Source organism: Meles meles, chromosome 17, assembly GCF_922984935.1.
Source record: "Meles meles chromosome 17, mMelMel3.1 paternal haplotype, whole genome shotgun sequence".
Classification (NCBI taxonomy): domain Eukaryota; kingdom Metazoa; phylum Chordata; class Mammalia; order Carnivora; family Mustelidae; genus Meles; species Meles meles.
Window position 1 is genome coordinate 63,396,717 of NC_060082.1, and position 15,594 is coordinate 63,412,310.

The following is a 15,594-nucleotide window of genomic DNA, read 5'->3' on the forward strand; positions in this document are numbered from 1 at the left end:
GTACGCTAAACCTTAGTAAAAAGTCATTTTGTACTATATTTAGAGCTAAGAACTATAAGGAATGACCTGTTTATGTTTTGTGAAAAGTTTTAATGACATCAGAATCCATGTGGAGAAATATACAAAACCGTACATAAAGATTGCCATATGAATCAATTAAAGGAAAACCTTGCCTACATTCCTGCTTAAAATTCATCTCAAAACAATTACTTTTATGGCTATCATGAAAAAAAATGAGGAAAAAAATACCTAAATGCTCTGCAAAGCCTTAAGCGATTTCAGGTTTTTCTTGTTCTTCTTTCTCTTCTCTCTTTCCTTTTTTCTTTCTTTTGCTTTTTTCCTTTTTTTTTTTTTTTCTTTCTTTCTCTTGCTCTCATTTCAAGTTTCTTTATACCACTCTCATTTAACCTTCCAATTAGTTTTGGGTAACAAGGTTTACTCTACAGTTTGTTTTCTAAAACTTGTTATTTTTAAGTCACTTCCCCCCACCTAGTTAAAATTTGTCAATTTTGAAGGGAAGGGCATTTCTTTCACTCTTAATCTTGGCACCACTTCCTATTACAATTCAATACAAACATCGGACTTGTCATTTTTTGCTTTGCAGCTGAACAAATAAATATTGTGATGGTGCCATAATGAGCAGCAAATCCAATCCTACCTGTTCTGCGGAGACATCATTACCTATGTCGTCAGGGAATCAACAGTTTTTGGTTTTCACTCTCTATATCTGTGTAAAGTGTAAGATGTCAAATCATAGGATATCATCAAACATCACACATCACCACATAGGAGAGAGAGAGAGAGAATGAGCTCAAGAGTGCCAGTATGGGCCACGTTTAATTCGCCCACATAAATTCAGCTTTAATCATGGAAATCTCCTCTGCAGCATATGATCTGTTCAACATAGAAGTTAAAAACCACAGAGGTCGTTAAATTTTGCTTTTAGTCCTCTTTCACACATGAGGACTTGAGGGAAAAATAATTTTCGAAACTTTCACGAAAAAAAAAGCAATAAACCAGTTTCTAGGCAGCGGACATCACCTTCATAAACACAGCGAATCTGTTCCCTGAAGGCCAGTGGGTTTCTACAGAAGTTTAATTATATTCCCAGGATTTATACTCCTGAAGAGAAACTTACAGTACAAACATCTCTAAGCTCTTCATTAAAAGCAAAGAGAAATGTATAAATTTCTCCTTCAAATGTTAATAGACTTTTTGCCTAATAAAACTGTATGCCCTTTCAGTTAAAAACAGCTTACACTTTTGACAATATATTTGGGGGGGGGAGCTTTTAGCTTAAAAGTTTCCTGAGCTTGAAAAATTATTTATCCCCAAAATTATAATCTGATATTATGATTATTTGATGGTTAACCAGAGCTACTAGGAAAATATTTTCATTTCTCTGACGTCACTGACATTGAACAACCTTTCATACGCATGTTGACCAGCGCATACCTCTGCAGAAAGGTCTACTCACACCCTTTGACCATTTTTTTAAAAAATATTTTTATTCATTTATTTGACACAAAGAGAGACAGTGGAGAGAGGGAACACAAGCAGAGGGTGTGGGAGAGGGAGAAGCAGGCTTCTCGCTGAGCAGGGAGCCTGATGTGGGGCTCGATCCCAGGACCCTGGGATCATGACCTGAGCCGAAGGCAGACGCTCAACGACTGAGCCACCCAGGTTGCCCCCTTTGACCATTTTTTTTTTTCCATTTTATTCATTCTTTTTGCACAACACCCAGTGCTCCATGCAAAACGTGCCCTCCCCATTACCCACCACCTGTTCCCCCAACCTCCCACCCCTGACCCTTCAAAACCCTCAGGTTGTTTTTCAGAGTCCATAGTCTCTTATGGTTCGCCTCCCCTCCCCAATGTCCATAGCCCGCTCCCCCTCTCCCAATCCCACCTCCCCCCAGCAACCCCCAGTTTGTTTTGTGAGATTAAGAGTCATTTATGGTTTGTCTCCCTCCCAATCCCATCTTGTTTCATTTATTCTTCTCCTATCCCCCTACCCCCCCATGTTGCTTCTCCATGTCCTCATATCAGGGAGATCATATGATAGTTGTCTTTCTCCGATTGACTTATTTCACTAAGCATGATACGCTCTAGTTCCATCCACGTCGTTGCAAATGGCATGATTTCATTTCTTTTGATGGCTGCATAGTATTCCATTGTGTATATATACCACATCTTCTTTATCCATTCACCTGTTGAAGGACATCTCAGTTCCTTTTACAGTTTGGCTCTTGTGGACACTGCTGCTATGAACATGGGGATGCAGGTGCCCCTTCTTTTCACTATTCGCTCACTTCCTTCTGCAGCTTTGACTTCCCCGGTATCATCTCCGTACTCCAAAGCAGCTTTGTTTCCACAGGTCTCCTTCGCACTGCTATTCTGTTAGATTACATTTATGTCATAGGTTCAATAATATACATACTGTTTATGAAGTTGTTTTTAAAGTCAGTCAAGAGAGTAAAGGAGAAGAAATATAAATTACACTATCGCTTGTGTAGATAAAAATTATGTTTCCCAGAGCTTTGCACGGGTGTACATGATTGCAAATAACTGTCTGGTGTCATTTACCCTCAGCCTATAGAACTCCCTTTAGCATTTCTTGAAAGGCAAACCTGTTGGCAACAAATTCTCTGCATTTGTTTATCTGAGAATGTCTGTATTTCACTTTCATTTAGGAAAAACGGTCTTGCTAGATACGAGATTTGGGGTTGGGATCACTTTCACTTTCAGCAATCTAAGTCACCCGCCTGCCTTCTGGACACCATTCATTCTGATATGTCTGCTGTTATTTTTTGGGAGGTTTCCGTGCATGTGATGAGTTGTTTTTCTCTTACTGCTTTCAGGATTTTTTTTCTATGTCTTTGGCTTTCACTATTTTAAGTAAGAGCTTTCAGGGTACGGATCTCGTGGGGTTTACTCCTTGATGTTCACTGATCTTAGGTGTGTTTACTAATGTTTTTCATCAAATTTCTGGACACGTCTTCTAAAATTTTTTTTCTGTACCTGTCTCCTCTCCTTCTGACATTCATGTTTCACTGATATAGGTCACTTAATGGTGTTTCACATTTTTCTGAGGTTCTGCTCTTTTTTTCATTTTTCTCTTTTCTTCGGATGACATAGCCACTATTGATTTACCTTAAACATAGCTGCCTTTCTTCCTGCTGCCACGAATCACTTGTTAAACTAGACAGTGGGCTTTTTTTCTTTCCATTTTGGTTATCATACTTTTCAACTCCAAAATTTTTAATAATGTGTCTCTTTATTGACATTCCCAAGTTCACGAAACATTGTCATAGTACCCTCCTTTACTTCTTAGAAAGAGTTTCCTTTAGTTCTTTGGAGATATTTAGAATGAGTGCGTTGAAGTCTATGTCTGTTAAACACACTATGTGGTCCTCTTTGTATGTTTCTACTGCTTGTTTGCCTCTTTGTTTTCCTGTATATAGGTCACACTTTGTTATTTCTTTGTAGTTCTCATATTGTTGATGAAAACTGGATGTTTCAGATAATATCCTGTAGCAACTATGGATATTGATTTCCCCTTCCTTGCCCCAGGACTTGTTTTTGTTGTTTTCTTGCTTATTTTTCACTTGTTTATTTTGGCCGGGCTAGTTCTGTGAAAGCTCTCTGCCTCGGTGCGGAATCTAAGATTCCTGCTCACATTCTTCCCCTATCGTCTTATCTTTTAGCCTGACTACCCAGCCACCACGTATTGAGCCAAGGATTATTCTCAAGTCCCCCTAACCACGTAGCGTTTTACCCTTAACGATCGTGTGCAGGGGTGGGGGTGCCCGACTCGCAGGCTACTATCACCGTTCAGTTGACGGAATTTTCCCCCCGACTCAGCCACAAAGGAACTAGTCACTTGGATTTTCTCGAATTGCATCTGAGAGGGTGTCGCCATGAACACGCACACAGCTTCCAGACTTTCGGGAATGACTAATATTATTTTCAAGCCAGGCTTAGCAGTTGTCCCGGGGTCAAAGTAGGTTACAGTTCAATGTTTCAGCAAAGGTGTGATTAAGACTCCTGTGCCAGTGAAGCTTCTTGCACTCAGTGTTGATGAGCCCGTATGAGATTGGGGGAATGCTTTCATGGCATCCCATACCTTGCTCTGACTGCTACTTCGTGTGGACAGCCTAGCACTGGTGCACAGCCTTCCTGGTCCCAGAGCTGACTTTGATCCCTGGAGGCTCCTTCTTGGCTTTCTTTCCCGAGTTCTCCATGGCCGCCCGGAATTGAGCTTCAGCAACAGTAGACTGGGGAAATGAGGAACGCCAGGATCCTTCCTCTCCTAAAGTAAAACCAGAACCTGAGACGGAGCTGCAGGGAGAGAGATCTCTGTCTTCAGCTGTGCATGCCACGGACAGAATTCTGTAGCACAGAGTTAGAGTGGCTGGTAATGGAGTGAGCCAAGGCTCAAATATCACAGACTCTCCCTATTATTACTGAGTCTTGGTTGATTTTCTTGAATGATTGGTTCTCTATTTGCTTTATACCCTTGGGCCCACTGCCAGATATTTCAAATGACTATTTTTGTATTTTTGTTATATTTTTCACAGTTAATTGTTGTTTTTCTGGCAAAAGGACCCACCAGACTCCTTGTTCTGTTGATCTAGAAGGCCCACCTATTTGTAAAGTAATAAACACTTCAGACAGTTTCTAGTTATAATTAAGTAATTTTAAAAATTCTTATTAACATGTAACACCATAAAAGCAGAAATGTTGGAAATCTTCGTTATGAACACAGTTTTAAAAGAGGAACATAAATTTATATTTCAGTTGCAACAACAAAAAAATTTTAAATAAAAGTAGAGAGACATGAATAAGAACTGTACTGTTTTCTTCTAAGTCTGAAACTTGTGTCCTCAAAACATCAGGAAGTTTCCAGCTTCGGTCACACTCACGTGTAGCATGAACTCTCCGACTAGTCACGTGTGTCACTTCCCACAGCGACGAGGTAGCAGCTATCGTAATGTACCTACGTGAGTCGAATCAGATACGATTCTCTTGGCTCTGGGAAAATTTAACAGAGTTGCTGTCCATGGTGAAGAAACATACATTCCACTAGGTAGTACCAAGACATCAGAAATAAACTTCGGGTCTAATTTATGGAATCCCATTCTCACTCTTAGTCTAATGTAAGCCTAAAGACTTTTGACAGGAGGAGAAGGAATCATACTCTGCTAAGGGAAACAAGTACCAATAGTCAGCACCCACATTCCTGAAACTGTCAGGAGCTTCCCACACACAGAAGAGTGCTAAAAAAAACAAAAACAAAAACAAAAACAAACAACCCAACCTGACAGATTTACTATGTTTTGTTTTGCTTTAAGATTTTATTATTTATCTGACAGAGAGAGAAAGCACAAGCAGGGGGACGCAGGCTTCCCACTGAGCAGGCAGCCTGACACGGGGCTCGATCCCAGGACCGTGGGATCATGACCTGAGCCGAAGGCAGACGCTTAACCAACTGAGTCACCCAGGTGCACCCGGATTTACTGTGGTTTTAAATAAGGTTCAAGGAAATCTTTGCTTGTGGTGCTATTTTCAAAACGCCTCCCTTAATCCTTTCTACATGTCTAAACAAAAGAAAGTCAAGGTCTACCTCAAGCCTCATCTCTCCCACACAGCCTCTTGCTAAGTCCCGCCAGCGTGCTCTGTCCAACTCCTCCCGCTTACCCGAAGCACTTACTCTTTGAGCACATATAGTGTGAAAGCTGCAGAACAATTCAGGTGACTAGGCATGAACTACTTCATACCATCTCTCATGGAGGCAATAAGAAATGAGCCCTCCAGAAACTCCCTCTTCTTTACCGGAGTCCCTGCTGAAATGGATAAACCCTGTTCTCCTCTGATCAAGAAAGGGGTGTTCCCCCCCCCTTCAGTTTTCCAGAGCTGCCTGCAGGAGTTGTTACTCTCTGTACTAGAAGTCCTGAGAAAAACGCTCTCCCATCACCCGCTCTCAATTATAGAAGATTCTATAAATGACCAAAAAAATCTCTCCTTATTTTTGCAAGGACGACTCTCAGCTTTCGTAGATAATCATACTAAGGTAATGAAATGTAAATGAATTTTCCAAACAACCACTGCTTCAATGCCTATAGATCATGGGAAACAGAATATCTCAACCATTAAATATCAATCCCCTTTCTTATATATCTAGGGCAAAAGAATCTTAGTATCATTATAGTACATGAATACAAAGTCCAAAAGAATAAACTTGTGGCATCATGATTAGGTTTTGTCTAATTTCAATGTATAATTAATCAAACATAATTTTTCTAATATAACCCTAGCAAGGTCAAGGACCATTAGTCTAATTATATTTCCTTTTTATTATGCCAGTAGTTTTTTATTTTGTTTTGTTTTTGCCATTTACTCAGAAGTATAAAAAACAATTTTTTGGCTGAAAGAAAATTTTAAAATAGGGGTTATTATTTTTGCATTCTTTGAATTGATTGGGTATGCTCTACAAATAGTTATGGGAATAGCATCTTCAAAAAATAATAAATCTTTCAACATCTAAAACAAATCCAGATTCCACAAAACCTATGTTTGTCTAATTATAGCTTTGTATTTTGATGTGGTTTTCTATGTAAATACATTTTAAGGCTTGCAATAGGAATGTATTCTATTAAAAACAGATGTTATGCTGAAAGTTACAAAGTACCAAATGCTTATTATGTATCCCCAAAACAAATCTAAATTGTCTCATTATAAGATATTTCACGTTTCAGACATTATTTTAGGTCTTCAGTCTAGATGACCAATACAACTGTCCAATTCAACCAAAACACACCCTTGCCAGCTGCAATAGGAAAAATGAGCATCAATAAAAAAACAGTATTTCTGCTACTCAAAGAGTATCATCCAGTCTACACTGAAATGTCCAGTGATAACAGTAAAACATCTGCAGTAAGGAGAGATTCATGAATAAAATACATACCCCTTTTTCCTTTTCATGCAGGTCAATATTAACAGCAGCAGACAGTATCTGAAGTACAGCCCAGATACTCTCCCGATGCCTTCTAATGGCAATTACTCTTCCGTGGAAGAATGGTTAGAAGCATTACATTAAGCACCTCCATACAGGAATATCTGCATAATGAATGCTTCTTTTCCCATCGTTATTATGGGTTTTTACACACATAAACGGCCTTGCTAGAGGTTAGGACAGCAAACACAATGGAAAGATTGAAGAGGATATCAAATGTCTAATTCCTTAACATTTATATCTGTATTAAATGGGAATTCTAACAAACCCTGTTACTACCTCCCCTTGTAATAAGTAGCAGATTTAACTATCTATTTTTCTAATCATATTCCCAGAGGCCAAAAGCCCAGTAAATATTTAACTATCATGACTTGTTTTTCTCTCCCATTCTCTGGGCAGAGCATTTTAATCTGATAAAGAAAAGAAACCCAGAAAGAGATTCATTTGTGTTGCATTAAATGGCCATACAAATGTCAGTTGATTTTTTAAAAAAGAACATAGCTTCTTCTCATACTCGATCTTGCTAACTTCTATGGGTAAATCTGTATTGTGGGGAGCATGGTCTTTCACAGACTTTTAAAGTATGATTAGACTTTATTTACTTAAGACATATTTTATAGACATGGCTCCTTTTTGTGCCATGGAATGAATCGAAAGTCTCATCACTTGATTTGCTGAGGTCTAACCCCTGTGCCTATGGACCTCCAACCAGTACTTATAAGCCACACAAGCAAATGACTCTAGTTCTGTTTATAGAAGCTTATGTGCCTCAAGTTCCCATCTCCCAAACTTTTATATAACTGGGCCAATGTCATGTTCGGTGGCATCATAGTTTAGGGACTTGTCAAAATCTGTTAGGATATGGAAGACTTTTAAAACTATCTTCACATACCATTTTGTAAGTGTAACTAGTCATTTAAATATTGAGCACATGTAAAAATCAATACAATTCAAATTATTTTCTAGAAGTACCCATTCTGGTCTCCAGATAAATAAAATCATATATTCACACTTATATAAAATATTTCCCATCTTTATTTATCACTTAATGGTCAAGAGCTCAGGCTCTGGAACCAGATGCAATGGTTCCACAACGCCTGGCATGTGGTAAACAAAGCACAGTATGCCTTGGGCTTTCTGGGGTTCCTGCTGTCATAATCTGCACTAATATATTTATTTATGACATCATCTGACAGAGGAGTAACTAGAAACTTCTTGGTGAGGCAGCTCTTACCATCAACTCTCACTTTGCTGCTCATAAACTCAGGTTAAACTCAACCTTTCGCGGAAGGCAGAAGATCCTGAGATGACGTAAGATCATTACTGACATTACTATTCCTGGATTAGCCCAGCAACAGAGAAGAGACTGAGTTAAACATTTACTAGTTCTGGCGCATTCCTTAATGATGGACAAGTGTGTGTGCACATCAGCATTTAAACGCAGGCCTCATTAAAAAAAACTGGTTCTTCTATTTTCCCCCCTGATGCTTATGAAACAGGGTTATTGTTGTGAAGTTAGCAGGCTGGTTTAATTATGATGTGTAAGTGTTACACTCATTTGGTGAAGAATGATGTCAAATCATCTGATAAATGCATATACCTTCTCAGCTTATCTCGTTATGTTTTAAATTCTTTAAAATAAAGTATAAAGAAGTCATCAAAGAAATATGTATATTCCACGAAAAAAAGAAGAAATGCTTTGTTTTTGGTTCCTTCAGAAAAGAGGGTTTAGAAATACAAGATATTCATCTTCATGGCTGGAGTAGGTGTCCAGAGAGTAACTCTCTTTTTCCTCATGCCACACGGCAATGTGCCCAGCCAAAGAATGTTCTAGTATCATGCTGAAAATGTCTCTTCTGAGAAGAGTAAAAACAGCACAGGCACCTCATTAAATACCAGTGCATTGACCACAGTCTTCCTTTCAAGAAGAAGACAGATCACAGAAAAGTTATTGGGCTATTTTTAAATATTTAAAGAAAAACAGAACTTCTAGCTTCCATTGTATATAAGAAGAATTGCTTGAAAGACCTCCATAAACATATGCCAGAGCATTAAAGGCTATTCGTTTCACTGGACATGAATCATGAGGTACCAAAATGTCTGCACATACCATCAGTATACATTTCCCATAAAAAGGGGAACTATTTGCATGTATCCTGAAAATATACTTTCCTTAAACAAAATTTTAAGTGTCTCAAGGAGATGGAATGAATAGATTTTTCTTCCAAATACAACAAAGTTAAATAAAACTAGGTTTCTTCTGTAATAGATCACTTCACAGATTTTTTCTCTCTCCAACATACAGAAGAGAGAAAGAAAGGAAAGAAAAAAAATTTTTATCCTTCAAAAACCAGACCTGAAGTACAGAGCTCAGTACCAGAAGTCAGGCCAAGGAGAGGCAGAACAGGAGTCATGATGAAGACTTTTCCATTAACCCTGATTGAAGTTGAAGGTCAACCCTAGCATCACCATCCATAAGGGCAAACTATGACATTGGCCAAGTCCCTTACCCATAACTTATAAAATGTCTTAGTGAGAGAGTATGGTGATCGTGGCGAGATGATGTTCAGTACAGAGGAACTGTTCATGTGCAAAGAGGCCATCGGAGGCCAGCTAGCTGAATTCAAGTCTTGACGATTTAAACATAAATCTTATTTCAGTAAAGCTAAAAACTGAATATTACGTCAAAGAAGGCATGAAATCCTGGTGACTGGTAACATATGAAGCATCTTCCCTACAGGCGTTCACTCAACAGAAAGTGAGGGAGGATGAGGAAGGCAACATTTGCCTTTCTGATCATTTCATCCCTAGACAAGAGACATCCTAGGTCACATCTGCCCATTTGTCAAGTGACAATCCTGGCTGCTTCACTGGCCTTGAGATATCCTCTCTGTCCCTATGCCTTGCCCAGTTTTCCCACCTCTGACACAGTCCATGAGAGGGAGGATCCAGACTACGTGTGCCGGATGCAAATATACTCTGAAACAGATGTTTTTAATATTTATCTCTGCCAGAGAAAATGTGGCTTTCCATTTACCTTTATTCCCCTGAGCACTGCCACCTTGGCCGTACTGATTACTATAAGATGAAGGATTTTCTGGTCTTTAATCATTACTAGGCATAGTCACTGATATTTATAAGGTCCTATAAGGTCCTCCTTCCTCAGTCAGAGGGTTTACTTTTAAACAAAATTTTAGTCAGTGCCCACAATATGCCAGGGAATCTCCAATTTACCATAGTCCCTGACCTAAGGTCAATCAGATGCCAGCTTTACTAGAATAATTCTGAAAAAGTCAACTGCATACCGTTTAGGTTTGCATCATTTTCAGAATAGTAGAAATGCCTGGAGTGGGCTGCCCATCCACTCAACGAGGGGCTCAAGGAGTCTAGCTGTGCCATTCAAGTCCATCCTTCCCGGGCTGGATTTGGCAGTATCCAGGTAACGGGAATTGTCTGCTCTAAAGTAAGTATCAATGGGATCAACTCTGGGTCACACTTCTAGCTACAACTTCCAGGTCAGAGGCAAAAATTCCATTGGTTACCACACAACTGGGAGAACAGTCCAGGAGACACTGAGAACCTGCGGTCTCAAGTCTTGTCTCTCTCACTGTCCCCCAAGACTGAGCTGCCCACCACTCTCTTGCCTCCATGCACTTTTTCACACACACCCCCCCCCCGGCAAAATTAAGAAAGTCAGCCACTCCCCCATTTCAAGGTGAAGGGTGGAAACCAAGAGTAATACTTCTATCTGGAACTCATTATTGTGCAATGTTACTCTACTTTCCTGAGTAACCCCCTTGAGAAATATACAACATGATTTCATGATCAAGTCCGCTGGGCAGGATCAGTTGGGAAATGTTGCTTGGAAATGTTTTTCTCCAAATGCACTAATCTTTTTCTAACTCAGGTGTCCCAAGATAGATCCTTTGATCTAACACAGAACAGAGATGTTGTTACCTGATGTAAGACTCTTCCATATGTCAAGTACAGTGTGATTATTTAGCTGGATTCTAAGGGTGTCCAATTCCACAAAATACCAAACAAATTACAGATTACAAAGGACTAAACTTACTTATTTTCCTTTGCCCACTTTTACCTTTCTTTCCATCCATACTAGTTCTCAGATGAATTTCAATCAATTGACAGTTTATTCTAGACAACTAATTCTATAAACAAGCAATAACTAAAATTTTGGAAATTGTATCATGAGGCTACAAATAAAATCATCAGGACATTATCACTTAGTAGAGACAATTATTTTTTGTTCAATCTGGGATAGTCTTACTTAACCACATGTCCTCAAATTCTAAGCTCTACTATTTGATTAAGGACTATGGAGGTTACACAGCTCAGAAAACAATTTCATTCTTTAAATATATATATATATATTTAAAGACTATATATATATTTCTTTATTTATTTGTCAGAGAGAGAGAAGGAACAAGCAGGGGAGTGGCAGGCAGAGGAAGAGGGAGAGGAAGAAGCAGGCTCCCCATGGAGCAAGGAGCCCGATGCATGACTCCATCCCAGGATTCTGGGATCATGACCTGAGCCGAAGGCAGATGCTTAACCAACTGAGCCACCCAGGTGTCCCATTCTTTCTTCTAGTGAAAGTTCATACTTATGCCTAAAATACTGTCCAATTTCAGGGAACACACAAGTACTCACTTGTTTAGCCTTGGTCTTTGTGATGGTGTCAGAAATGGGTTTTTTCCTCTCCTTCACAGCAGTTTTAGAAAATAATTCCTCAAATTCATGACAATCTATAGATGGCTCTTCAATTTTTTCCCAAATAAGTGAAGCACTGGTGTCTCTAAAGTTAAGCAGAAGGCCAATGAGACCGCCATCCAACCAAACTCGAAGACATCATCATGAGCATACACAAAAACGAAGAACAGAAGGAAAGAAGGCAAGAGAGTAACAGAAGGATGAGAGGAAGTCAGGGAGGAAGGAAGGATAGAAGGAAGGGAAGACAGGCAAAAGGAGGCAAAGAGGGCAAGAGGAAGACAACAGGAGGAAAGAATACTCTTTTTTTTTTAAGACTGCCACTCATTTTATCAACTTGTTGAGAAAGTTAAAATACCATCCATACAGAATGAAACCCTTGTCTAGAAAAAAATAATTGCCAGGAATTCTTAGTTATCAAGTCACTGTATAAAAACGTAGAAGAAAAACTCCCTCTCAGTATAAGCTATAACGACAGGAAATGTTGGATATCTCACAATTTCAACTTGACTCATCAGCTTGGTGGAGTATGCATGGGTTTAAAAAAAGGAATTATTTTAGAATCCAAGGTGGCATCCTCCCTCTCTCTACCACCTTCCTTCACCCCACTTTTATCTGACTTCAGACTGCAGGTTCATGTCATACCACCAAAAAGAGGAGACCTATTGCTTTTTTTTTTTTTTTAAAGCAAAGGAACGACAAAATAAAACTTCATAAAAGTATCTGGATAAAATGAGTTTGGAGCATGGTTTGAAATGATGCATCCGTGTATAAGCAGTGATACGGCAATTACACAAAAATGAGCTGCAAATTTAGAAGTAATCAAACTATACAGACTCTTCTCCGCTGATGTGATTCGGGTGAAGAGAAAATTAATGTAACAGAGGAGAAGAAGGCTTGGTAAATATCGCAGTCTAAATGTACGCCACATCATATAAAAAGAAAAAAAAAATCAAAGAATCATGAAAAGTTAGAACAAGGAAGCCCAGGGAAGTTTAAAGAGCACACTCTGTCCCCTGCTGGCATATTCCTCAGCCATGTGTCACAGCACTGTCCCAGGGATCAGGGGACATCAGCGATGGATGATGCCTGGATAAGGAATATGGCACCAGCCTACCTAGTGGAAGTATTCTTTTATAAATGTCATTCCCAAGTATGATTTTATGACTTCACAGAGCATCACCGATTATCTACAGAAATGCCAGGAAATTCTCAAAACTCAATTATTTCACACATGGCATGTGGATATGTGCCTTTTTGTGTAGCACATCCTGGAAGAGAAAGAGTACTGCAAACAAAATGGAATAGTAAAACGAGACTGTGCCTTCAAAAAATGTGAAAAAACATCCATCTTGAGGATCTGACTTATATTTATAAGCTCTTTTTCAGAGTGACGTTCTGGAACCAGACAATAGAGTATGCAAGCTAAGAAAAATATACCCCTCCATTTTTCCAAAATTGATCAGTAACTATACAGATACCTACATCTTATACACTGATATACATATGTCGTTTGTCTTATATCTCTGATACTGCTGGAGAAAAGTCTAAAATTTTAAATAACAGATACTTCACTAAATATTAATGTAAAAAAAAATCTACAGACAAGTTTCAGAACAGTACTTAAAAATACATTAAATTGTAATTTCCCCAAGAGTTTTAAAGGCAAATGTTCCCTCACATTGACAAACTGTGCACAGATGAGCGCCAATTCATGTTACCTTTTACTATGAAGTTGAATTCTCGTCCAATACAGAGGCTTCATGGGTCGACAAGGCTCTACTGGCTGCTTCCGACTCCCTCTGTCTTGGTTGAGCCCTAATCCAAACAAGCCAGCTGGCAACGGAGGAGGAAGAAAGCCACACACTTGTGGTGCTGATAAAGTGCTACTTCCAGCTTGAGGGGGGAGGGGAGTGCCTGATCCAGGAAGAAGAGGGGGTGGGGGAATGCCTGTCCCAGAAGTGGCAGGGGGAGCTGGAACAGATGCGATCCCCATACCTGGCAGAGGAGGAGGTGGAGGAATCCCAAGTCCAGGCAAAGGAGGGGGAGGAGGTATTCCCACTTGGGAAAGAGGCGGGGGAGGAGGTATTCCTTCACCTGGTAGGGGAGGGGGAGGAGGTATTCCCACTCCAGGAAGAGGCGGGGGAGGGGGTATCCCCACTCCGGGAAGAGGCGGGGGAGGGGGTATCCCCACTCCGGGAAGAGGCGGGGGCGGGGGTATCCCCACTCCAGGAAGAGGCGGGGGAGGGGGTATCCCCACTCCGGGAAGGGGAGGGGGGCGGGGGGTATCTCCACTCCGGGAAGGGGAGGGGGCGGGGGTATCCCCACTCCGGGAAGAGGCGGGGGAGGGGGTATCCCCACTCCGGGAAGGGGAGGGGGAGGAGGTATTCCCTCACCTGGCAAAGGAGGGGGAGGAGGTATTCCCTCACCTGGCAAAGGAGGGGGAGGAGGTATTCCCTCACCTGGCAGGGGAGGGGGAGGAGGTATTCCCACACCCAGCAAAGGAGGGGGAGGAGGTATCCCCACGACAGGAAGAGGAGGGGGAGGAGGTATTCCCACACCAGGCAAAGGGGGAGGAGGAGGTGGTAGCATTTCTGTACCAGGCAGAGGAGGCGGCGGGGGGATGGCTGTACTGGGAGGAGCAGGCCCTGTTGTGCTAGGGAGAGGGGGAGGTGGGGGGAGCACCATGCCCACTCCAGGCATGGAGCCGGAAGACTCTGTACAAGGCAGAGGTGGTGAGGGTTGGATGCTATGGCTGTTTTCAAAAGAAGAGAAAACAGAGTGTTGCTGGCTGGTTTCAAATTCAGTATGAAGAGAAGGAGGGGAAGGTTGTGACCCAGCCTGTCTTTGACTGTCAGACCAGGGAAGGGACGGAGGTGGTGGAGGCAAAGGGGGTTGATGTGTGTCCAGCTGTACTGATATTCGCCTTGGAGACACAATCAAAGAGATCTCTGAGCAGAACTTTGTCTGAGGTCCAGAAGGTGAGGAGGGCAGAACTGAGTCTCCATGTTCAGGCCCTGGGGGGCAGGGAGGACACTCCGGCAGTGCGGGAACAGAAGGCAGTGTTGGTCTCCCACCCTCTTCCGTCGGGGACGTCTGGATGGACTTTGCCTGTAAAATCCTTTCATGATGTACATCCTTTTCTCCTAACCTGAGAGCTTCAAGACAGACACCTTCTAAGGGTGCCACTCCATTCTGAGCCCCGTGACGGCCACTGGCCACGTCCACATCCAGGGCAGGGTACTGCTTCTCCAGTGCGGCTATCTTGGTCCTCAGATCCTCGATGGTCTGTTCCAGCTGCTGAATGACAGTTGCTTGTCCTTCAGACTTCATGTCAAGAACTTCCTGAGGGGCAACAAAGTTAAGTGTAGTTAAGAGAAAATAAGGATCAAAAAATATTAAAATTATGTTAAAACTTGCCAAAATTGGGGCACCTGGGTGGCTCAGTGGGTTAAGCCACTGCCTTCCGCTCAGGTCATTATCTCGGGGTCCTGGGATCCAGTCCCGCATCAGGCTCTCTGCTCAGCAGGGAGCCTGCTTCCCTCTCTCTCTGCCTGCCTCTCTGCCTACTTGTGATCTCTCTCTGTCAAATAAATAAATAAAATCTTTAAAAAAAAAAAACAAAAAACTTGCCAAATATGTTTGTTTGTATATATATTTGCCAAATATATTTGTTGTAATACTTCCAGAAAGATCCCTCTGTAGAAAGATACTATTAGTATTTCTATGTATCCCCTCTTCTCCACCCTTGGACTTCAAAATGCTTTACACGCATTACCATAAAGTCCAAAGGTCCTTGTTTGTCTTATCTTTAAATGGTATCACTGAAGACTAGTAGACCACTGAGAACAGGGG

General features: G+C 41.1%; 1 protein-coding gene across 1 annotated transcript in view; it reads right to left on the bottom strand.

Moving 5' to 3' along the window:
• Nucleotides 1-15,594, bottom strand: part of FMN2 (formin 2) — a 371,607-nt gene that overhangs the window by 245,647 nt on the left and 110,366 nt on the right. Inside the window, 3 exon segments of the mRNA XM_045983452.1 lie at nucleotides 11,683-11,827; nucleotides 13,461-14,019; nucleotides 14,022-15,084. Of these exon segments, the coding sequence (XP_045839408.1) occupies nucleotides 11,683-11,827; nucleotides 13,461-14,019; nucleotides 14,022-15,084 (1,767 nt within the window).